Source organism: Cnephaeus nilssonii, assembly GCF_951640355.1.
Source record: "Cnephaeus nilssonii genome assembly, chromosome: 10".
Classification (NCBI taxonomy): Eukaryota; Metazoa; Chordata; class Mammalia; order Chiroptera; family Vespertilionidae; genus Cnephaeus; species Cnephaeus nilssonii.
Window position 1 is genome coordinate 76,451,577 of NC_137081.1, and position 26,959 is coordinate 76,478,535.

The 26,959-nt window shown below is 38.6% G+C and overlaps 1 protein-coding gene across 2 annotated transcripts in view; it reads right to left on the reverse strand.

The window, feature by feature from the left end:
* The window catches only part of RAB3GAP1 (RAB3 GTPase activating protein catalytic subunit 1), a 123,685-nt gene that overhangs the window by 15,816 nt on the left and 80,910 nt on the right, over positions 1–26,959 (reverse strand). For both annotated transcript variants that reach the window (XM_079781910.1, XM_079781911.1), the window contains 3 exons: positions 25,744–25,798; positions 25,132–25,503; positions 1,928–2,065 (listed from right to left, as the gene is read on the reverse strand). In XM_079781910.1, coding sequence (XP_079638036.1) covers positions 1,928–2,065; positions 25,132–25,503; positions 25,744–25,798 — 565 coding nt within the window. The remainder of the gene's footprint in view (positions 1–1,927; positions 2,066–25,131; positions 25,504–25,743; positions 25,799–26,959) is intronic.

Consider the following 26,959-nt stretch of genomic DNA (forward strand, 5'->3'; position numbering starts at 1 on the left):
GATCAGCAGTAGAAAGGAAGCCCTGTGGCCCAATGGGCTACCCACTTGGTTTTCAAAAATATATACATAGACTTGTCTCTTCTTTCAAAAATAAGTAATCCTATCTAATAAAAAAGTAATATGCAAATTAACCATCACTCCCTTACAACCACAAGCCATGCCCACCAGCCAATCAGGAATGAGTATGCAAATTAACCCAACCAAGATGGCTGCAGCCACAGAGAGAGCAGGAGGGAGGCTTGGGTTTCCCTGGCGATGGAGGAAGCCAAGCTTCTGCAGCCCTGGCCTGCCTTGGCCTCCGCTTAAGGGTACAAAGTTTCAATTATAGAAGATAAATAAACCCCAACAGAAATGGCTGCCAACACGGAGTGAGCAGAAGGCTTGGCTCCGCTCCAGGCTCAAAGTTTCAATTGTAGAAGATAAATAAATCCCAGATACCAGGGCCTCCGCTTGGGTTGCCAGGGGGCATGGCCGGCCTGCAAACCACTACAGGCCCCTCGCCCAGGCTGCCCCATGCCTCAAGGAATCCCCATCCTGATCCGGGACACCCTTCAGGGCAAACCAGCTGGACCCCACCCATGTACCAGGCCTCTATCCTATCTAATAAAATAGTAATATGCAGATTGACCATCACTCTAACACACAAGATGGCTGCCCCCATGTGGTCAAAGATCCTGCCCTCATGTGGACACAACATGGCCACCACAATATGGCCAGAATGGGAGGGCCGTTGGGAGGGACCAGGCTTGCAAGGGAGGGCAGTTGGGGCTGATCAAGCCTACAGGGGAGGGCAGTTAGGGGTGACCAGGCTGGCAGAGGAGGCAAGTTGGGGGTGACCGGGCTTGCAGGGAAGGGCAGTTAGGGAGGACCCAGGCCTTTAGGGGAGAGCAGTTGGGGGGAACCAGGCCTGCAGGGGAGGGCAGTTAGGGGTGACCAGGCCTACAGAGGAGGGCAGTTAGGGGTAAACAGGCTGGCAGGGGAGCAGTTAGGCATCAATCAGGCTGGCAGGGGAGTGTTTAGGGGGTGATCAAGCTGGCAAGCAGAGGCGGTTAGGGGCAATCAGGAAGACAGCCAGGCGAGCAGTTGGGAGCCAGCAGTCCTGGATTGTGAGAGGGATGTCCGACTGCCCGTTTAGGCCTGATCCTGGTGGGATCAGACTTAAATGGGCAGTCAGACATTCTTCAGTTTGGAGAGGGTGCAGGCTGGGCTGAGGGACATCCCCCCTCCCGTGTGCATGAATTTCATGCACCGGGCCTCTTAGTAATAATAATAAAGACTTTTCTTCATCCTGGGATTTTCAGCTAGCAAGCTAAATGTCACCATTCTCTGAATTCGCTATGGCTAGATACAGGCCTAAAATGAGTAGGGAGCAAATGCCTACTCATCCTAAATGGGGACTCATCTGAGAAACCTGCCATGACCCACTCAGTGGAGTTAGTCCCCTCTTAGACCTGCCTTCATAAAAGAACTCATCACACACTTATTTACACAACCTCAACAGACTGTAACTGAGAACAAACACTGTATTTCTTACTTATCTAATCACAGTGCAAGTCACAAAGTAGGATATCAAAGGTCTGTTGAACAAAGGAATCTATGTTAAAGCCTACGGGTTTCCTAAAAGCCTTGCATGATATTGGCTGAACACACACAAAGGAGGAAGACATCCCAATGCAGATATAAAAATTACTCAAGTCTCAACTTTCAACTATTATTCAAAGATTGTTCTTTTCTTTTTTTAAACTCAAGAAGCAACTCTGAATACAACCTTTAGGGGATAGAAGCGGGGTGTTATTAACTACTAATGAAATAAAAGCTTTTAATAAAAAAGACATTCAGGTCTTTATACCGCTTTATTGAGTGACTTTCACAGCTTCATCCCAGAATAACTCAAAATAGAATCCTGAGCCCTGACAGTGTGACCCACCTTAAAAGACTCCATATCTGACAGCAGACAGGCGCTCTGCATGCGTGCCCGGAGGTGAGCCCCTTCCGCGGAGGTGCCCAATTTAGCTAGAACCTCCGACTGCTCCTCTAGCAGGTCTTCTGTCATAGGTGCTGGCTCCTGTGAAGCACAAAAGGACAAAGCTCAGCAATAGCCTTTGTGAGGACAAAGCAGGGCTATAAAAATAGAACAAAGGCAACAATTATTTCAGCTCTAGTAGTCCCAAGGTATGTGTGGAAAAAATTTCAGAGAAATTCACAAGTTTTTTGGAACCTACATAGAAACGTACCAAATTAACAAGAATAAATATGACTTTCAGGGTCTCTTCAACCCCAACAAATAAGATTATCACGTTCCCCTTGGTGAGAACTGATGGCTAAAAGACAGAAATTTGGGTGCACTGAACATTTTTCTGCCTGTTAATGATACAGAAATAACACCCTAATGATATTTTTACGTATGATATCACTAATTACTATAAGGTTTTTATTATAACTAATAAGAGAAGAAAACTGATATATATATATATATATATATATATATATATATATATATATGAAAATTAAAGGCAAATGAGTTGAACCCCAAATAAAAACCTCCAAATAAATTAAGTTTTATGTTGTTGGTGTTGCTTTGAGTTTAGGTTCAAAAGACATTCTAATTACTAATTCCCATAAGAAGTTGTGGATTTTTTGTTTTGGGAATCAGAGACATTATATATTTTAGTGGTAAGCCCAAATTAAGAAAAAAGCTAAGGCAAATCTAAAGGAGGGTACACTGTAGAATCATTAAAAGAGTGACAGAAAACATCACGAAACTTTCAAAGGGCTTTAGGAAAGTTCTCTGAGAACTGATTTCATTGAAATATTAATAACTCAACAATCCAGAGACTAACCAAACGAAGTTCTCCTGTTTTGCAGTTAAAGTCAGAAAAAACTGAACTTTTCTATTCTTAGACAATAGAGTATGATGTAGAAGTGTTTAGAACATTTGTCAATGGATATCTTCTAGATTTCAGGAGCTGACTATAAACCAGGGTTTCTCAGCCTTAGTACTACTGGCATTTTAGGCTGGGTAACTCTCTGTCATGGGCCTGTCCTATGCATTGCAGGGTGTTCAGCAGCATCTCTGGCCTCGACCTACTAGATACAAGTGGTACCACTCCACCTCTTGACAACAAAAAAAATGTTTCCAGACATTGCCAAATTTCCCTGGGGGCAAAATCACTCCCCAGTTGAGAACCACTGCCTTGAGGACAAATAATTTTCACAACTATCTGTCATAAATAAAGTAGAAGCATGGTAAAGCTATGGCATTCAAAACACAGCAACAAACAAAAGAAAATAACTTCTTTTTTTGGTATCCTAATTTTTTAAACAAACCTAAATGGGGCACTTTTAAACACTGCGGATGAGAATATAATATTGTTGTCTTCCCAGACAACAATTTGGCAACCAATACATGGCAAGCACTTATGATCATGTCCTCTGATCCAATAATTCCAGTTCTAGTAATATCACTGCAGCACTATTTATAAAGTGGAAAGAATATGGATATACAGTAAGAGGGAAATGGTTTGATATAGGAAAAATGGGAAGGAACTGCTCTAACAGTGATTAATTACCTCTGGATTATAAAATTATGAGTTTTTGTTTTCTTTTCTCTACAATGAACAAGCAACACTTTTAAAGTCTCACAATGATACTGAGGGTTGAGTAGTAACTGGAAAAGCAGTATGACAGTAAGAGCAGTAAGAGTCTGTGCTTGTGTATGAATCCCAGCTCTATGATCTTGGACAATCACTCAAGTATTCAGTATCGTACTTCTGTGAAGAAGAAATCCTGGCACATGCTTAATAAATGCTACCAATTAGAGACAAAATACTTAGGGTGGTAAAAGCTTCACTCTACTTTCTCTATGGTATCAAAATGCCTCAGTCAAATTAAAAAATTATATGAACCTCAAGAGAAGAGGCCTGCTTTCCTTCTATAAAAGGGAGCTAGTTTTCACTGTCCTATAGCCCTGAAATCACAGGATGGGCGGGAAGGAAGGAAGATGTTGAAAGGATACTGACTACCATTCTAATGTGGAAATTTCAGGACAACTATAAGTGAAGGACATGATCAAGAGAAATATAGGCAGCAAGTAGCATGAGGACCATACATTTTAATATATACAACTTCTGAATATGCCCAAAGCTTTCTCATATGCATGATCTCATAGGATCATTGAGAGGTGGTCAGAGCATTTACAAGTGATGAAACTGAGGTACAGAGATAAAATGCCTTGCCCAAGATCATCAAGTAGCAAAACTACCAAGTAGCAAACTTAACAGGGCATCTAGGACACCTGTCTGATGCTAACTTTTAGAACTACTAGTTTGTTCCAATCCACTAGCTAAGTACTCATGCTCTAACAGATTTCCACAGGTATCTGTCCTAGGTAGCCCTGGCTCTGGAGTATTGGGCTCATCTTTAAGCTTCTCCTAGCCATAAATTTTAGGTTGACTTAGTCTACATGAAAGGACTATGGGTGTGTGTTTGAATTCTTATGAAGCAAGGTCCTATATAAAGTCTTTGTGTGTGTGTGTGTGTGTGTGTGTGTGTGTGTGTGTGTGTGAAGTGGGAACTGATTAATGGCACATTTTAAGCTAACTTCTAAAGTTTGAAATTGTATTGGCTTTAACTGGGATCATTTTGAATTCCAAGCATTTTATATAATCACATATATAATGGTTATAATGAAAATAAGATTAACTTTAAAGGAAGAAAGTAGAATTGATTAAAAATTTGCCCTGATTTCCTAAAGGTAAGATATAAAAATTAATTTCATAATACATAGGATACATGTTAAGAGAAAAATAAGTCTAAATTATTTAATATTTAGAATATAAATTCAAATATGGAAACTGAAGCATCTGAAATAAATGAGAGAAGCATAACCTTTTGAAAAAAAATAAAACTTGAGTTTCCAGAACAACTTTCTTGGGTTTTTTTATTAACCCTATCAAACCAAGACAATCTGCAACTAGATCATTAGAAATAGGGAGTACTGTTAATTAAAACATGGAAAAAGAAAGAATATAAAAAATTAACTTTGTTGAACATTTACCTGCCAAATGCTTTTATTTTTATTTATTTAAAAATATTTTTATTGATTTCAGAGAGGAAGGGAGAGGGAGAGAGAAATAGAAACATCAGTGATGAAAGAGAATCATTGATCAGCTGCCTTCTACACACCCCACATTGGGGACTGAGCCGGCAATCCAAGCATGAGCCCTGACCGGGAATTGAACTGTGACCTCCTGGTTCATTCATAAGTTGATGCTCAATTACTGAGCCATGTCGGCTGGACTGCCAAATGTTTTTAAATATGATATGTGATTTAATCTGGAACAACCCAGAGTAATATAAACCATTAGTGGCTTTTAAAGTATTAATATTGGTTTACTAAACAGTAGGTAAGGTATTAAAACTGGAGATACATTAGAACAAGATAGAAATACTTTTTTCTTCTTGTCAATCATTTATCAGATGACAATTTAACTTTTTCAACAGCTCTTTTGAACTATAATCAACATACAATAATTTATTTACCTTTTAACTTATTTTTCATCCTAACCCGAGGATATGTTTTTATTAATTTGAGAGAGAAACACGAAGGGAGAGGGAGAGAGAGAAACATCGATCAGTTGCCTCCTGCATGCACCCCAACCAGGATTGAACCCAAAGCTTGGGTACGTGCCCTGACTGGGAATTGAACCCATGACCTTTTTTTTTTTTTTTTAATATATTTTTATTGATTTCAGAGAAGAAGGGAGAGGGAAAGAGAGATAGAAACATCAATGATAAGAATCACTGATCGGCTGCCTCCTGCACACCCCCTACTGGGAACTGAGCCCACAACCTGGGCATGTGCCCCGATTGGGAATCAAACCTGGGAACCTGCAATCAGCAGGCTGACGCTCTGTCCATTGAACCAAATCAGCTACGGGGAACCCATGACCTTTTGTTGCACAGTATCACACTCCTATCACTGAGACACACTGACTAGGGCTCAGCATACAATAATTTAAAGAGTGCATTTGCTAAATATACACATGAAACCCATCAAGATAATGAATATATCTATCACCCCCAAAAGTTCCCTTATTTTTGGAACATCAATAAAAAAAAGAATAGATAAATGATGTGTGATATATCCATAAAATAGAATATTACTAAGCAATAACAATAAATGATTATTATATGATACACACAACAATGTGTGAAACATAAAATAATTATGCTAAAAATTACACCCAAAACAAAAAAAGCATACTGAAATTACATAAAATTCTAGAAAATGCAAATTAACTTTTTTTAAGAGAGAAAAAGGGGCTCAGAGAGAAAACATAGTTCTAGTAGTAATACTGTTAATAAGTGATGATGCCAGGATGTAAATCAGTTCTACCAGATCCCCAAACCCAGGTCTATACCACAAGAACTCAATACCTACTGCATACTTTATAACAAAACAAGAAAAAACATACATCTAGTTATTAGAATATTCTGTCCTAATACTAAAATTTAGTAATAAAACACCTAAAATAGCATTTATTTTTAAAGGGATATAGAAACATAAAAGCATAAAGCCTGTCAAATAAAATAAACTAATCTCTTAAATGATAGATACCTGGCAAAGAAACAATATAAACATGGATAATAAAGTTAACAGAATTCATGTTTAAAATTACCAAACAAGCATCCAACATCCGACTGTACTATTACAATTCATCAACCCATTTTAGAATATGAAAACCAGTTACAAAAACTTTTAAGTAAATCCTTGCATTTTGAGAAGCAATACTAGCCACTATCCTATATGCAAATTGTCCCCTCGACAGGGAGTTCGACTGGGAGTTTGACCAGGTGGTAGGGCCCCGCCCCCAATTGCCCCCCCCCCCCCGATCAGGGGCAGGGCCGGCCCACCAACCACCTGTAGCCCCTTACCCCAGCCAGCCAACCACCTGCGGCCCCTACCCCTGGCTGGCCCGGCCCAACTGACCCTATTTGGGCAGGCCTGCTGGACCCCACCTGTGCACGAATTCGTGCACTGGGCCTCTAGTATCTTCTATAACAAAAAGTCCTCAGAAGAATAATAGCTAAAAATTGAGTGCTTACTTTGGACTAGATTCTCTATTATTAATTTATCACACTTGAAATTCACAATTATCTTATGATGACCTTAATATGCAGGAAAAGCATTTGATAAAATATAATACCTGTTTATGATATAAAGCTCTCATTAACTATAAACAGAAGAGAACTTCCTTACTAAGATAAATGATATCCGAAGGAAGATGGCTGCCGACGGGAAAGCAGACTGCAAGATAGTGAAAAAAGAAGAGTGTGTGGTCGCACGGGGAGTGTTTTGTTTGTGAGTTGAGGGACAGCTATACTCCAGGGGACTGTGGGGGATTGCCGGACAGGGTTCCCCAGACTGGGCAGCCTCCACTGCTGCTGGGATCCCTCCGGGAGCGACTGGCTCTGATGCGGAGACTGCACCGTCTTGAAGGGGCGAATGGATGTTGTCGGAAGCCTGAAAATCCCGGGACTCTACAACAACGGCACCCAGCGAACAGCTGTGAACCAGGGAACACCGGTGCCCAAGTGGCACGAGCACATGAATTCAGAGGAGCTCTGCGCATCCTCATGCAAAGGAGAAAGAGAACTACATAACCAGACACCTGGAGAAGAGAGATCACGGGGAGACAAAGAAACAGCCCACATATGAAATAAAAGCAGGCATCACCAGAAAGAAAGTAAACAAAATAGAGGCAAGCAACCTGTCAGAGAAAGAATTCAGAGAAATGGTCATAAGATGGATGAAAAGAATGGAAGACAAATTCAACAATATGTGTAAGAACCAAGAGGAAATGAAGAAGAACCAAGAAGAAATGAAAAATGACATTGCTGCTATAAAGAACTCAATAGAAAGCATCAAGAGTAGACTAGAAGAACCAGAGGACCGCATCAGTGAGCCAGAAGACAAGGTAGGAAAAAATACCCAAGCAGAGCAGCTTCTAGAAAAAAAAATTATAAAGCAGGAGGAGAGCCTAAGAGAACTTTGGGACAACACAAAACGAAACAACATCCGCGTAATAGGGGCCAGAAGGAGAGGAAACTGAGCAAGGAATAGAAAACCTGTTTGAAGAAATAATGACAGAAAACTTCCCTGATATAGGGAAGAAAAAACTCACATAAATCCAAGAAGCTCACAGAGTCCCAAGCAAAATGAACCCCAAAAGACCGACACCAAGGCACATTATACTTAAATTGGCAAACACCAACGACAAAGTAAGAATCTTAAAAGCAGCCAGAGAGAGACAGAAAGTTACCTACAAAGGATTCCCCCATCAGACTAGCGACTGATTTCTCAACAGAAACACATCAGGCCAGAAGGGAATGGAATGAAATATACAAAGTCATACAAAGGAAGGGTCTGAATCCAAGAATACTGTACCCAGCAAGGCTATCAATCAAAATTGAGGGTGAAATCAGAAGTTTCATAGACAAAAGAGAACTAAGGGAGTTTATTACCACCAAACCAGCAATGCAAGAAATGCTAAAGGGTCTGCTATAAAAAAAAGAAATAGGAAGCGAAGAAGGAACACAGGGGTGAAGAATAAAAATGGCGACAAACAAGTACCTATCAATAATAACTTTAAATGTAAATGGATTAAATGCCCCAATCAAAAGACATAGGGTAATGGATTGGATAAGAAAATATGACTCATATATCTGCTATCTACAAGAAACCCACCTCAGAAAAAAAGATGCACACAGACTGAGGGTGAAGGGATAGAAAAAGGTTTTTCAGGAGAATGGAAATGAAAAAAAAAGCTGGGGTAGCAATACTTATATCTGACAAATTAGATCTCAAAGTGAAGGACATAACAAGAGATAAGGAAGGCCACTTCACAATACTAAAGGGAGCAATCCAACAAGAAGAAATAACTCTGGTAAACATATATGCAACCAAGTACATAAAAAAACTCCTGGATGATATCAAGGGAGAGATTGACAGCAATATAATCATAGTAGGAGACTTTAATACCCCACTATCACCATTGGACAAATCCTCTAAACAAAAAATAAGCAAAGAAACATCAATCCTAAATGACTCACTAGACCAGATGGAATTAACTGACATCTTCAGAACATTTCACCCCAAAGCCACAGAATATACATTCTTCTCAAGTGCACATGGGTCATTTTCAAAGATAGACCATATATTAGGTCACAGGCAAAGTCTCTTCAAATTCAAGAAGATAGAAATTATATCAAGCATCTTCTCAGATCACAGTGGCATAAAACTGGAAATCAACTACAATGAAAACAATCCCAAAAAATCAAACACCTGGAGACTAAATAGCATGCTATTAAACAATGACTGGGTTACCAGAGAGATCAAGGAAGAAATAAAAAACATCATGGCAACAAACGACAATGAAAACACAACAATCCAAAATCTATGGGACACAGCGAAAGCAGTCCTGAGAGGGAAGTTCATAGCTCTACAAGCCTACTGCAAAAAATAAGAAACAATGGTAATAAATTACCTAACCCTACAACTCAAAGAGTTAGAAAGAGAGCAACAAGAAAAGCCCAGTGTAAGCAGAAGGAAGGAAATAATAAAGATCAGAGCAGAGATAAACGACATAGAGACAAAAAAAAAAAAAAAACAATACAAAAGATCAACAAAACCAAGAGCTGGTTCTTTGAAAGGATAAACAAGATTGATGAACCTCTAGCCAGGCTCACCAAGAAGCAAAGAGAGAGGACCCAAATAAGCAAAATCAGAAATGAAAGAGGAGAAATAATAACAGACCCCACCAAAATACAAAAGATTGTTAAAAAAGATTGTTAAAAAATACTATGAACAACTCTTCCAACAAACTTGACAACCTGGAGAAAATGGAAATATTCCTAGAAAAATACAACCTTCCAAAACTCAATCAGGAAGAATCTAAACATCTCAATAGACCAATAACTATGGAAGAAATTGAAGCAGTCATCAAAAAGCTTCCGGCAAACAAAAGCCCGGGGCCAGAAGGCTTCACAGGGAAGTTTTACCAAACATTCAAGGAAGAACTAAAACCTATCCTCCTCAGACTATTCCAAAAAATTCAAGAGGAAGGAACTCTTTCAAGCTTATTCTATGAAGTCAGCATCACCCTAATACCAAAACCAGATAAAGACAACACAATGAAAGAAAATTACAGGCCAATATCCCTCATGAACATAGATGCCAAATCCCCAACAAAATTCTAGCAAATCGGATCCAGCAGTACATCAGAAAGATCATACACCATGACCAAGTGGGATTTATCCCAGGGATGCAAGGATGGTACAATATCTGCAAATCAATAAACGAGATACATCACATAAACAAACTGAGAGATAAAAACCACATAGTCATATCAATTGATGCAGAAAAAGCATTTGACAAAATCCAACACCCATTTTTTATAAAAACTCTCAGCAAGGTGGGAATAGAAGGATCATTCCTCAACATAATAAAAGCCATATATGACAAACCCACAGCCAACATCATACTCAATGGGCAAAAACTAAAACTATTTCCCCTAAGAACAGGAACAAGACAGGGATGCCCACTCTCACCACTCCTATTCAACGTAGTACTGGAAGTATTAGCCATTGCGATTAGACAAGAAGAAGAAATAAAAGGCATCCAAATTGGAAAAGAAGAAGTAAAACAGTCCCTATTCGCAGATGACATGATATTATACATAAAAAACCCTAAAGACTCCATTAAAAAACTATTAGACTTAATAAATGAATTCGGCAATGTAGCAGGATACAAAATTAATGCCAAGAAATCTATGGCATTTCTATACACGAATCGTGAACTTACAGAAAGAGAGACTAAAAAAGCAATCCCATTTACCATCACACCAAAACAATTAAGATACAGCAGGAATAAACTTAACGAAGGAGGTAAAAGACCTATACACGGAAAACTACAGGAAACTGAAAAAAGAGACAGAGGAAGACATAAACAGATGGAAGAACATACCATGTTCATGGATTGGTAGAATCAGCATCATTAAAATGTCCATACTACCCAAAGCAATCTATAGATTCAATGCACTCCCCATTAAAATACCAACAGCATATTTCACAGACCTAGTAAGAACTCTTCAAAAATTCATCTGGAATTAAATAAGACCCCGAATAGCCACAGCAATCCTGAGAAAGAAGAACAAAGTAGGAGGGATCTCAATACCAGATATCAAACTGTATTACAAAGCCACTGTTCTCAAAACAGCATGGTACTGGCACAAGAACAGACATATAGACCAATGGAATAGAATAGAGAACCCAGATATCGACCCAAACCACTATGCTCAATTAATATTTAATAAAGGAGGCATGAACATACAATGGAGTCAAGACAGTCTCTGCAATAAATGGTGTTGGGAAAATTGGACAGATATATGCAAAAAAGAAATGAAACTAGACCACCAACTTACACCATACACAAAAATAAACTCAAAATGGATAAAGGACTTAAACATAAGATAGGAAACCATAAAAATACTAGAGAAATCCACAGGCAGCGAAATCTCAGACATATGCCGAAGCAATTTCTTCACTGATACCACTCCTAGGGCAATGGAAACTAAAGAGAAAATAAACAAATGGGACTATATCAAACTAAAAAGCTTTTGCACAGCAAAAGAAACCATCAACAAAACAACAAGAAAGCCCACTGTATGGGAGAACATATTTGCAAATGTTATCACTGATAAAGGTTTAATCTCCAACATTTACAGGGAACTCATACAACTCAATAAAAAGGAAGATAAATGACCCAATAAAAAAATGGGCAACAGACCTAAATAGAAACTTTTCGAAAGAAGACAGAAGGAAGGCCAAGAGACATATGAAAACATGCTCAAAGTCACTAATCATCCAAGAGATGCAAATCAAAACGACAATGCGGTACCATCTCACACCTGTCAGAATGGCAATCATAAACAAATCAACAAATGACAAGTGCTGGCGAGGATGCGGAGAAAAAGGAACTCTCGTGCACTGCTGGTGGGAATGCAGACTGGTGCAGCCACTGTGGAGAACAGTATGGAGTTTCCTGAAAAAACTAAAAATGGAACTCCCATTTGACCCAGTAATCCCACTCCTGGGAATATATCCGAAGAAACTAGAAACACCAGTCAGAAAGGATATATGCACCCCTATGTTCATAGCAGCACAATTTACAATAGCAAAGATTTGGAAACAGCCTAAGTGCCCATCAGCAGATGAGTGGATTAAAAAACTGTGGTACATCTACACAATGGAATACTACGATGCTATAAAAAGGAATTCTTACCATTTGCAGAAACCTGGATGGAACTGGAGAGCATTATGCTAAGTGAAATAAGTCAGGCAATGAAAGAAAAATACCACGTGATCTCACTCATTTATGGAAAATAAAGAACATTATAACCTGATGAACAAAAAGATAGATACAGAGGCAGAAAAGCATTGAACAGACTGTCCAATTACAGTGGGAAGGCTGAGGAGTGTTGGGGAGGGGGGGAAAGAGATCAACCCAAGGACTTGTATGCATGCATATAAGCACAACCAATGGACACAAGACACTGGGGGGTGGGGGTGGGATGAGGGCATGCGACAGGGAGTGGGGGAGGCTGGGGCAAGGTCAATGGGGAAAACAAAAAGGAGATATATGTACTACTATGTGTAATACTTTAAACAATAAAATAAAATGATATCTATATCAGATACCCTCAATAATTATCATATGCTTTTCTTCTGAGAAGGCTATCCACTACTCAACATTGTACTGGAGGTCCAAGCCAGTGCAATAAGGCAAGAAAAATTTTTAGAAGTATAAAGTTTTGAAAATCAAAACTCAAACTGTCTGTATAAACAGATAACATGATTGTGTTCATAGATAAATCCAAATAATTAAAAAACTATGAGAATAATAAGTGAATGTAGTAAGATTGCTGGATTCAAGTTCAATACACACAAAAAACAATTCTTTCTATATATCAGGGAAAAACTTAAAAATTAAATTTAAGAATACCATTTATAACATTTAAGAAATTACAAAGATTTAAAAATATCTAATGAAAGATATGCAAAACCTCTATGTTGAAAACTATAAAACACTGATAAGTAAAGAAAAAAGGAAAAAAAGAAAAGAAAATGAAAGTGAGAACAACAAGCCCAGAGTAAGAAGGAAGTAAATAATAAAGATGAGAGCAGAAATAAATGACATAGAGACTATAAAAACAGTACAAAAGATCAATGAAACCAAGAACTGGTTCTTTGAAAAAATAAATAAGATTTTTTTAAAAAAATATTTTTATTAATTTCAGAGAGGAAGGGAGAGGAAGAGAGAGACGGAAACATCAATGATGAGAGAGAATCACTGACTGGCTACCTCCTGCACGCCCCACACTAGGGATCCAGCCCAACAACTCAGGCATATGCCCTGACTGGGAATCGAACTGTGACCTCCTGGTTCAAAGGTCAATGCTCAAACAGTGAGATATGCCAGTTGAACAAAATAAACAAGACTGATGAATCTTTAGCCAGATGCATCAAGAAACAAAGAGAGAGAGCCCAAATAAATAAAGTCAGAAATGAAAGAAGTGCAGTAACAATTCACAATTCAAACTAAGATACCTAGGAATAAACCTAACCAAGGAGGTAAAAAAAACCCTTACTCAGAAAACTACAGGACATTGAAAAAAGAGATAGAGGAAGATACAAACAAGTGGAAGAATATACTGTGTTCATGGATTGGAAGAATTTACATAATTAAAATGTCTATACTACTTAAAACAATCTAAAGATTCAATGTAATCCCTATTAAAATACCAACAGCATATTTCACATATCTAAAACAAGTATTCCAAACATTTATATGGAACCCAAAAAGACCCGAATAGCCACAGCAATCTTGAGAAAGAAGAACAAAGTTGGAGGTATCCCAATATTGGATATCAAACTCTACTACTAAGCCATTGTGATAAAAACATCCTGGTACTGGCACAAGATCAGGCTATAGACCAATGTAACAGAAAAGAGACCCCAGAAATCGACCAATGCCATTATGGTCAATTAATATTTGACAAAGGAGGCAAGAGCATACAATGGAGTAGAGACAGTCTCTTCAATAGTGGTTTTAGGAAAATTGGGCAGATACATGCAAAAAAATGAAATTGGACCACTAACTTACACCATACACAATAATAAACTCAAAATGGATAAAAGATTTAAATTTAAGGTGGGAAACCATAAATATCCTTAAAAAAAAATAACAAACACACACAGACAGTAAAATCTCAGGCATCTCACGTAGTAGTATTTTCACCAATACATCACCTCGGGGGAAAAAGAAACAAAGGAAAAAATGGACAAATGTGACTACATCAAACTAAAATGCTTATGTGCAGCAAAAGAAACCTCAACAAAATGAGAAGGGAACCCACTGTATGGGAGAACATATTTGCCAATGATACATCTGATAAGGGATTAATTTCCAAAATATACAAAGAACTCATCCAACTCAACAAAAGGAAGACGAAAAATCCAATTAAAAAATGGGCAAAACACCTGAATAGATACTTCTCCAAGGAGGACATACAGATAGATGGCCAATAGATATATGAAAAATGTTCAATATCACTAATCATCAGAGAGAGGTAAATTAAAACTACAATGAGGTATCACTTCACACCTGCCAGGATGGCTACCATTAATAAGTCAACAAACAGCAAGTGCTGGTGAGGATGTGGAGAAAGGGAATCCTCTTCCACTGCTGGTGGGAATGCAAACTGGTGCAGCCACTGTGGAAAACAGTATGGAGTTTCCTCAAAAAAATTAAAAATGAAACTGTCTTTTGATCCAGCAATCCCATCTCTGGGAATCCTATTTAATGAAAGAGTAATATGCAAATTGACCATCACTCCAACACACAAGATGGCTGCCCCCATGTGGTCAAAGATGGCCGCCCCTATATGGACACAAGATGGCCGCCACAAGATGGCTGGTAGGGGAGGGCAGTTGTGGGCAATCAGGCCAGTAGGAGAGGGCAGTTAGGGGGGGACCAGGCCTGCAGGGGAGGACAGTTGGGGGGGACCCAGGCCTGCAGGGGAGGGCAGTTGGGGGGGGTCAGGCCTGCAGGGGAGGGCAGTTGGGGGGGCCAGGCCTGCAGGAGAGGGCAGTTGGGGGGTACCAGGCCTGCAGGGGAGGGCAGTTGGGGGGAACCAGGCCTGCAGGGGAGGGCAGTTGGGAGGGACCAGGCCAGCAAGGGAGGGCAGTTGGGGGCGACCAGGCCTGAAAGGGAGGACAGTTAGAGGCGACCAGGCTGGCACGGGAGGGCAGTTAGGGGTGACCAGGCCAGCAGGGGAGGGCAGTTAGGGGCAATCGGGCCAGTAGGGGAGCAGTTAGGCGTCAGTCAGGTTGGCAGGGGAGTGGTTAGGGGGTGATCAGGTTGGCAGGCAGAAGCAGTTAGGGGTAATCAGGCAGGCAGGCAGGCGAACAGTTGGGAGCCAGCAGTCCTGGATTGTGAGAGGGATCCCAGATTGGAGAGGGTGCAGGCTGCACTGAGGGACACGGCCCCCCTTCCCCGTGCACAAATTTCATGGACTGGGCCTCTAGTATATCATAAGAAACTCGAAAGGCTAATCAGAAAGAATATATGCACTCCTATGTTCATTGCAGCGTCATTTACAATAGCTAAGATCTAGAAACAGCCCAAGTGCCCATCAGTAGATGAGTGGATAAAAAAGCTGTGGTAATTTACACAATGGAATAAGATGCGGCTGTAAAAAAGAAGGATCTCTTACCCTTTGAGACAGTATGGATGGACCTGGAGATTATGCTAAGCAAAATAAGCCAGGCAGAGAAAGCAAATATCACATGATCTCATTTATATGTGGAATCTAATGAACAAAATAAACTGGTGAACAAAGTAGGTCCAGAGGCATGGAAGCATGGAACAGACTGACAGATCTCAGAGGGGTGAAAGGTGAAGAGGTGGGGGTGACGGGAATAGATTAACCAAAGAACATACATACACATATGCATAGTTCATGGACACAGACAATAGTGTGGAGTGATATTAGGGAGGACAAAGGGGTGGAGATATGGGGACTTCTGTAATACTGTCAACAATAAATAAATAAATAAAATGAAAGGTATTTCATGTTCATGGAACTCAATATTGTTAAGATTTTATTTTATTTATTTTATTTTTTTAATTTCTTTATTGATTAAGGTGTCACATATTTGTCCTCATCCCCCCATTCCCATCCCACACCCCTCCCCATGGAAGCCCCAACCCCCTGTTGAACTTAACCATTGGTTAGGCTCATATGCATGCACACGAGACCTTTGGTTGATCTCTCCCCCCTCCCCCCACCCTCCCCTATCCTCCCTCTGAGGCCCAATAGTCCAATCGATACCTCCTTGTTTCTGGTTCTGTTCTTGTTCATCAGTCAATATTGTTAAGATTTTAGTTCTCTCTAAATTGATTTATAAATTCAATGCAATATGATTAAAAATTCCAGCAGGATTATTTTGCATGTGGAAACTGACAAGCTGACTCTCAAATTTACAAAACAAACAACAACAAAAGAAATAGAAAAAATGCAAAGGACAGCTAAGATAATTTTGAAGAACAAAGAAGATTTATACTACAAAATAGAAACACTTATAAAGCCACAGTGATAAAAATAGTGCACTACTGGCATAAGGATAGACAAAGAGACTAAAGGAACATAGTAATCAATTCAGAAACAGACCAACACACATACAGTCACATGATTTACAACAAAGATATCACTGCCACTTTGTGGAAAAAGGTAGGTCTTTTGAATTAATAATGTAGGAACAGAAAAAAAAGAATCTTAACCTCTTCCTTATACCAGTTAGTTTGAGGTGGATCACAAATATAAGCAAGATAGGTAAAATAATACAACTTTCAGAAAAATACATGAGACTATCTCCAGGACATTGAAGTAAAGATTTCTTAAATGGGAGACAAAAGCACTATCCACATAAGGAACACATTGTTAGATCAGACTTTATTAAAATTAAGAATACCCATTTAACTAAAGGCATCAGTAAGAAAGTGAATAAGCAAGCCAGAGATTAAGAGAAATTACTTGTAATATGTATATATGACTAAGGACTCATATCCAGGATATATGAAGAATTCCTACCAAGCAATAAGAAAAAAGGCAACTTATTTTTTAAAAAGGGGCAAAAGCTGCCCTGGCCGGGTAGCTCAGTTGGTTAGAGCATCATCCTGTACACCAAAGGTTGGAGGATTTGATCCCCAGTTGGGCGCATAAAGGAGGCAACTGATGGATGTTTCTCTCTCACATTGATGTTTCTCTCTCCCTTCCTTCCTTTCTCTCTAAAATTAATAAAAACATATCCTCAGGTGAGGATTTAAAAAAAAGGCAAGACCTTAAATAGGCACTTCACCAAGAAGATACCCAAATGGGCAATAAATATATGAAAATGTGTTCAGGAACTGCAAACACTGAACAGCTGCGAGCACCAGAACACCGGTCCCCTATCGGCGCAAACATTCGGATTCAAAGGAACCCTTCACTGAACCACGGAAAGGTCAGATTTCGCCTGAAATAAGGTGTGGTTTCTAATCCCCGCGGTGGGAGGGAAGCGCGCGAGCCGTGGGACCAGCGGGAACCGGGAGGTCTGTGCCTAGAAAAATCGGCGGCAGTTGGAGCTGCCGTGATCCCTGAATGTGGAAGGGGGTCCTCAGAGCTGCTAACTGAAGTGACCTCTTAAAATCAACTCATTTTAATCTGACTAGGAGGATCAGACTAAGAATTTTCAAAGGAGTGCGGGCTCCTTAGTCTGGCGCACAGACCCACTGTCCGCACACTTGGGCTCTTTCCGACTCTGCTTACTAAGCCCAACGCATAGGAAAACCCAGGTGGAAAAACCCTGAAAGACTGCAGGGGAAGTTGTTTTTTCGGAACCTGGGAACAGAGCTAGGTGTGACCATCGGAGAGGCAGCTGTGAGGCACACACCTCCACAAACCGGAAGTGAGTGCCATAGAGGGGGAAAAAAAAAAAAAAAAGCTAGAGAGGCCCGGAAGTCAATTCAGAAACACTGCCACCCAGGGGCTGAAACGTTAATTGTCTCTGGTGTAATCAAAAATAAATACGAGAAATTAAGACACGGCCGGCTTAAAAAGCAGGATTGGCTTACAACATGGAGGAGCAGAGGAACGAAGCTGAACTGAAATACCGCCCAGACTGGGAAACAGGCATACCAAACAGAATAAAAGAGGAAGTGAATGACAGCCGCTACTGCACATTTTAGTCTTCCTATTTTTTAATTTTTAATTCTTTTTTCAATTTTTTTTTTCAATTTTTTTATTTTAATGTTTTTATTTTCATTTTTTGCATCTTTTACTTAAGAAACAAAATTTTTTTCTTTTTCCTCGATTTTCACCTTTTTAATTATTACATTTTTATTTTCAATCAGCATTATTATTGCTATTATTTTACTTTTTTTTTTTTTTTTAAATATCATTAGATTTTCTCTTTCTTTTATTTTGGGATTAGTGTCCTACATTCTATTTGCATCTTTCCCTTACCCTATCTCAACGCTAACATTTTGCCATCACTCTCCTCCTAACCTTTCCCCTTAAAAAAATTATTTTTCTCTCTGGCCTTTGGTTGTTGTTTGCTTGAATGTTGATTAGATTGAATTTTTATGCTTTTTTTATGAGATTGTTTTGATTATACTTTTTGTTTGTTTGGTTGGTTCTATTGTTTGCTTTGTTTTTGTTTTTTTTTATTACTTTTGTTTTCCCTTGCCTCACTTGATATTAGTTGGTGTTGCAGTTTGTATTAAGCTCCAGGCTCGTGTTGCTGGAATTTGCTGGGATTAGTGGTTGTTCTAGTGGAGTCTACTCCCCATATATATAGTTTGTTCCCCTTTTCTCTCTTAGTATTGTTCTTGCCTCTCGTACTTATTTTTCTTTTCTTTTTTCTTTCTGCTCTTCTCCCAAGTTCAGATTCACACTCTTTTTTTTTTTTTGTTCTTTCTTTTTACTCTCCCTCTTCCACTCCTATTCCCTAATTTGTCTTTCTCTGGTGGTTACCTTTATTGGAGGTTATTAATATCGTGAATACAATTCTGTTTAGTGCCTTGTGTGTTGTGCCTGGTTGTGTTGTATTTTGTACCTTTAAATCAACGCCAGAGAGAGAGAACTATATAACCAGACATCCGGAGAAGAGAGACCATGGGGAAACAAAGAATTAGCCCCTCCAGGAAAGAGAAGCAGGCATCACCAGAAAAGGAAGTAAACGAACTAGAGGCAAACAACCTATCAGAGAAAGAATTCAGAGAAATGGTCGTAAGGTGGCTGAAAAGGATGGAAGACAAATTCGACAATATGAGTAAGAACCAAGAGGAAATGAAGAAGAACCAAGAAGAAATGAAAAATGACATCGCTGCTGTAAAGAACTCAATAGAAAGCATCAAGAGTAGACTAGAAGAAGCAGAGGACCGCATAAGTGAGCTAGAAGACAAGATGGAAAAAAATACCCAATTACAACAGTTTCTAGAAACAAAAATTAGAAAGCATGAGGAGAGCCTAAGGGAACTTCGGGACAACACAAAACAAAACAACATCAGGATAATAGGGGTACCAGAAGGAAAGGAAACGGAGCAAGGAATAGAAAACCTGTTAGAAGAAATAATAACAGAAAACTTCCCTGATATAGGGAAGAAAAAACCCACACAAATCCAAGAAGCTCACAGAGTTCCAAGCAAAATGAACCCCAAAAGACCGATGCCAAGGCACATTATAATTAAGTTGGCAAACACCAACGACAAAGTAAGAATCTTAAAAGCGGCCAGAGAGAGACAGACAGTTACATACAAAGGAACCCCCATCAGACTAACAACTGATTTCTCAACAGAAACTCATCAAGCCAGAAGGGAATGGAATGAAATATACAAAGTCATGCAAAGGAAGGGTCTCAATCCAGAATACTGTACCCAGCAAGGCTATCAATCAAAACTGAAGGTGAAATCAGGAGCTTCACAGACAAAAAAGGGCTAAGGGAGTTTATCACCACCAAACCAGCAATGAAAGAAATGCTAAAGGGTCTGCTGTAAAAAAAAAAAAAAAAAAGAAAGAAAGAAAGAAATAGGAAGCAAAGAAGGAACACAGGGGTATAGAATAAAAATGGTGACAAATAAGTGCCTATCAATAATAACTTTAAATGTAAATGGATTGAATGCCCCAATCAAAAGACACAGGGTAACAGATTGGATAAGAAAACAAAACCCATATATCTGCTGTCTACAGGAAACCCACCTCAAAAAAAAGGACGCATACAGACTGAGAGTAAAGGGATGGAAAAAGGTTTTCCAGGCGAATGGAAATGAAAAAAAAGCTGGGGTAGCAATACTTATATCTGACAAATTAGATCTCAAAGTGAAGGACATAACAAGAGATAATGAAGGCCACTTCATAATACTAAAAGGAGAAATCCAACAAGAAGAAATAACTCTGGTAAACATATATGCACCCAACACAGGAGCACCAAGATACATTAAAAAACTCCTGGAAGATATCAAAGGAGAGATTGACAGCAATACAATTATAGTAGGAGACTTCAATACCCCACTATCACCATTGGACAAATCCTCTAAACAAAAAATCAGCAAAGAAACATCAATCCTAAATGACTCACTAGACCAGATGGACTTAATCGACATCTTCAGAACATTTCACCCCAAAGCCACAGAATATACATTCTTCTCAAGTGCACATGGGACATTTTCAAAGATAGACCATATGTTAGGACATAGGCAAAGTCTCTCCAAATTCAAGAAGATAGAAATCATATCAAGCTTCTTCTCAGATCACAGTGGCATAAAACTGGAAATCAACTACAATAAAAACAACCCAAAGAAATCAAACACATGGAGACTAAACAGCATGCTATTAAACCATGACTGGGTTACCAAAGACATCAAGGAAGAAATAAAAAACATCATGGCAACAAATGACAATGAAAACACAACAATCCAAAATCTATGGGACACAGCGAAAGCAGTCCTGAGAGGGAAGTTCATAGCTCTACAAGCCTACTGCAAAAAACAAGAAACAATGGTAATAAATTACCTAACCAAACAACTCAAAGAGTTAGAGAGAGCGCAACAAGAAAAGCCCAGTGTAAGCAGAAGGAAAGAAATAATAAAGATCAGAGCGGAGATAAACGACATAGAGACCAAAGAAACAATACAAAAGATCAACAAAACCAAGAGCTGGTTCTTTGAAAAGATAAACAAGATTGATGGACCTCTAGCCAGGCTCACCAAGAAGCAAAGAGAGAGGACCCAAATAAACAAAATCAGAAATGAAAGAGGTGAAATAACAACAGACCCTGACGAAATACAAAGGATTGTTACAAAATACTACGAACAACTCTATTCCAACAAACTGGACCACCTGGAGGAAATGGACATATTCCTAGACAAATACAACCTTCCAAAACTCAATCAGGAAGAATCTAAACAGCTCAACAGCCCAGTAACTATGGAAGAAATTGAAGCAGTCATCAAAAAGCTTCCGGCAAACAAAAGCCCGGGGCCAGACGGCTTCACAGGAGAGTTTTACCAAACTTTCAAGGAAGAACTAAAACCTATCCTCCTCAGACTATTCCAAAAAATTCAAGAGGAAGGAACACTTCCAGGCTCCTTCTATGAAGCTAGCATCACCCTAATACCAAAACCAGATAAAGACAACACAATGAAAGAGAATTACAGACCAATATCCCTCATGAACATAGATGCCAAAATTCTCAACAAAATCCTAGCAAATCGGCTCCAGCAATACATCAGAAAGATCATACATCATGACCAAGTAGGATTTATCCCAGGAATGCAAGGATGGTACAATATCCGCAAATCAATAAATGTGATACATCACATCAACAAATTGAGAGATAAAAACCACATAGTCATATCAATTGATGCAGAAAAAGCATTTGACAAAATCCAACACCCTTTCTTGATAAAAACTCTCAACAAGGTGGGAATAGAAGGATCATACCTCAACATAATAAAAGCTATATATGATAAACCCACAGCAAACATCATACTCAATGGGCAAAAACTAAAACCATTTCCCCTAAGAACAGGAACAAGACAGGGATGCCCACTCTCACCACTCCTGTTTGACATAGTACTGGAAGTATTAGCTACCGCAATTAGGCAAGAAGAAGAAATAAGAGGCATCCAAATTGGAAAAGAAGAAGTGAAGCTGTCCTTATTTGCAGATGACATGATATTGTACGTAAAAAACCCAAAAGATTCCATCAAAAAACTAATAGACTTAATAAATGAATTCGGCAATGTAGCGGGATACAAAATTAACGCCAAGAAATCTATGGCCTTTCTATACACCAATAGTGAACTTAAAGAAAGAGAGACTAAAAAAGAAATCCCATTTACCATCGCACCAAAAAAATTAAGATACCTAGGAATAAACTTAACTAAGGAGGTAAAAGACCTATACGCGGAAAACTACAGGACACTGAAAAAAGAGATAGAGGAAGACGTAAACAGATGGAAGAACATACCATGTTCATGGATTGGTAGAATCAACATCATTAAAATGTCCATACTACCCAAAGCAATCTACAGATTCAATGCATTCCCCATCAAAATACCAACAGCATATTTCACAGACCTAGAAAGAACTCTCCAAAAATTCATCTGGAATAAAAAAAGACCCCGAATAGCCGCAGCAATCCTTAGAAAGAGGAATAAAGTAGGAGGGATCTCCATACCAGATTTCAAGCTGTATTACAAATCCACTGTTCTCAAAACTGCCTGGTACTGGCACAAGAACAGACATATAGATCAATGGAACAGAATAGAGAATCCAGATATCGACCCAAACCACTATGCTCAATTAATATTTGACAAAGGAGGCATGAACATACAATGGAATCAAGACAGTCTCTTCAATAAATGGTGTTGGGAAAATTGGACACACACATGCAAAAAAATGAAACTAGATCACCAACTTACACCATACACAAAAATAAACTCAAAATGGATACAGGACTTAAACATAAGACGGGAAACCATAAAAATACTAGAGGAATCCACAGGCAACAAAATCTCAGACATATGCCAAAAGAACTTTTTCACTGACACTGCCCCTAGGGCAATGGAAGCTAAAGAGAAAATTAACAAATGGGACTACATCAAAATAAAAAGCTTTTTTACAGCAAAAGAAACCATCAACAAAACAACAAGAAAGCCCACTGCATGGGAGAACATATTTGCAAATGCTAGCACTGATAAAGGTTTAATCTCCAACATCTACAGGCAGCTTATGCAACTTAATAAAAGGAAGATAAATGATCCAATAAAAAAATGGGCAACGGACCTAAACATAATATTTTCAAAAGAAGACAGAAGGAAGGCCAAGAGACACATGAAAACATGCTCAAAGTCACTTATTATCCGAGAGATGCAAATCAAAACAACAATGAGGTACCATCTCACACCTGTCAGAATGGCTATCATCAACAAATCAACAAACGACAAGTGTTGGCGAGGATGCGGAGAAAAAGGAACCCTCGTGCACTGCTGGTGGGAATGCAGACTGGTGCAGCCACTGTGGAGAACAGTATGGAGTTTCCTCAAAAAACTGAAAATGGAACTCCCATTTGACCCAGTAATCCCACTCCTGGGAATATATCCGAAGAAACTAGAAACACCAATCAGAAAGGATATATGCACCCCCATGTTCATAGCAGCACAATTTACAATAGCTAAGATTTGGAAACAGCCTAGGTGCCCGTCAGCAGATGACTGGATCAGAAAACTGTGGTACATCTACACAATGGAATACTATGCTGCCATAAAAAAGAAGGAATTCTCATCATTTGCAGCAACCTGGATGGAATTGGAGAATATTATACTAAGTGAAATAAGCCAGTCAATGAAAGAAAAATACCACATGATCTCACTCATTTATGGATAATAAAGAACATTATAAACTGATGAACAAAAAGATAGTTACAGAGACATTAAAGCAACAAACAGACTTTCAAATTACAGGGGGAAAGTTAGGGAGAGGGGGGGTAGATAAGAAATCAAACGAAGGACTTGTATGCATGCATATAAGCATAAACAATGGACGGAAAACTCTGGGGGGTGAGGGCATGTGTGGGTGTGGGGTGGGGGGATAATGGTAAGATATGTACACATATAATACCTCAAAAAAAAAAATGTGTTCAGTATCATTATTCATTAGGGAAATGTAAAAACATGAGATCTCATGCGCCCAGACTAAGAGGAGAAATTTATAACCCAAACTAGTAATAGTGGTTACTTCTAGGAATAAGAGTTGAATTATGGGTGGTGGCTTTCACATTTTCTAAATTGAGTTTTTCACAAAACATATTCAGATATTACTCATGTAAATTCAATAACGCAACAGCCTGGCCAATGTGGCTCAGTTGGTTGAGTGTTGTCCTCTGCACCGAAAGGTGACTGGTTCAATTCTGGTCAGGGCACATACCCAGGCGAGGATTTGATCCCTGGTCAAGGTGTATGTGGGAGGCAAACAATTGAGGTTTCTCTTTCACGTCGATGTTTCTCTCTCTCTCCCTAAAACAGAAATCAATAAAAAGATAGTTTAAAACAACAACAACCCAACAAAAACTATTATTCTTCCTTAGGTGTTGAGTTGTTGCTGTTCTACTTACTAATGGTGTAAAATGGCCTCAAATTAAAGGATTCCTACTTTTCTTTCCCCTCCATATTTTTGGATTGTTGGTTTTTTTTAAACACCTGAGTACTCACTACTGAGTTTAAGAAATAATATATCACCTTATACATAATGAGCTACTATCTACTTAAATTTCAAAACATTTCTCAATTTAAGAAATGATAGACCTAAAAGCCCCAATAGTTTATTATTTAGATTTCACATCTTAGATCTCTGAACATAGACTGTTTAAAGAATTGCCCCTATCCAAAGCAATCATCTACTAGAATGAAGTTATATACACAACAGATTTTTAAAAAATTAAAACTTAATGTGCCAGTCCAGGCCCTACCTGGGTTACTGGAATGTAGAGAGGCTCTCCATTATGCAGCAGTGTAAGTTTCCCATGCTGGTTGAGTCGTCCTTCTGGCTTTAAATTTGCCATCTCCTTAAGTCCTCCTTTTTTGCCACTCTCTTGTCCATTTCCCTTAAATTCTTCAGTATCACTTAGGCATTCAAAAAATTCTTCTTCGCTATCACTCCAAGAATCCCACGATTTTCCCATCTCTCCCTTTTCCTTGTCCATATCTTTTAGATTATCTGGCCCCAGCTGGTCTCCAGGTCTTCCAGCATCCCCTGGATATGTATTAGTCACATTATCTGAAATACTTGTCTTCCTCTTCTCATCACGTGCCTTCTTTCTTTCAATACAGCAATTTAACATCTTAAGAAAACAGAAATATATATATTTGAATTCATTACAGTAAAATAAAAATCAACCCACTGCTTGAATATTTAATTTTCATTCTCTACCCTTCCCCTACAACTTGTGAATGACAGTGATTTTAAGTAACCTACAGCAACACAAAAAGAATGGCCTATAATCCATACTTAAATTTAGCATCAGAAGTAAGCTCCAACTAACTCAAGATCACATTAAACACTGTCACTGAAAAATCTTTACCTGTAGTTTCTGATGTAGTAAACAGCATCTTAGATCTGGGGGGCCACTTGCTAATCTATCAAATAAAGCAATGGGAAAACAAAGATTAGTTTTAGTAAAATTGCTTCAGATATACATAATTTTTATACTACCACAAATTTTAGCCATATTGATAAGAAATTAAAACTAGAGTTATGTAATGAAGATAACTGAGATGGGGCAAATAAGATTAAAAGATCAGAATTTATTTTATCCTCCTATATACAAATCACCAATAGCAAGTATAACAGATATTTCAAAGCTTAAGAGTAAAGTAGTGATAGCATTCAAGCTAACAGAAACTTAAAATAAAAAGTCTCTAAATCCACCCCAGGAAGTAGCTGGCATACAGTATTTCACACCATACAAAACAGATTAGACTATCTTTTTAGTTCTCTATTACTACAGTGAATTCTCAATATAAAAACAATCAATCTCCACTTCTCTTTTGCCTGGAGTGCCTCTAATTCTAAACCACTAAGTTCCCAGTAATCAGCTAAGCAGAAACTGGCAAATGACAGAAGAGTAAACATTTTTGGATTAGTCACTATTTTATATAACTCATATCATGAGTCTCCTCCCTTAGTAAGGGTAGTTGAGCAGTAATCAACATTTATGCTAACTAAACTCTCCTATGTGATTAAGTGAAATGTAAACTATACAAAAATTCACAGGTAATGTTTAATATCTGAACTTATGAACTCTAGAGATGTTCTCTCTCCAAATATAAAAAATATATGTTTACAACATGTAATTTAGAAAATGCACAAATGTAGAAAGAACAAAATAAAAATATAATTTCACACCTGGGAAAACTACTGTTGACATTTGGCTGTATTTCTTTCCATTTAGTTTGCTGTACAATATTACATAAACATCAGCATAATTGAAAATGCTCAGTATATGCAATACTATATTCTACTTTACTACAAATATTAGGATCATTTTCAACGTTATTAGAGATTCTTGGGGAAAAACTTGTAATGGATCTATAACTTTCCATTGTAGAGATATATAATAATTTATTTAACCATTCTTTTATATTTGGCACTTAGGTTGTTTCAACCTTTTTCTCCCCTACTAGAGGGCTGGTACATGAAAATTCATGCACTGGAGCGGGGGGGGGGGGGGTCCCTCAGCCCAGCCTGTCCCCTCTCACAGTCCAGAAGCCCTCAGCGGGGGGAGGTGACCCAGCGAT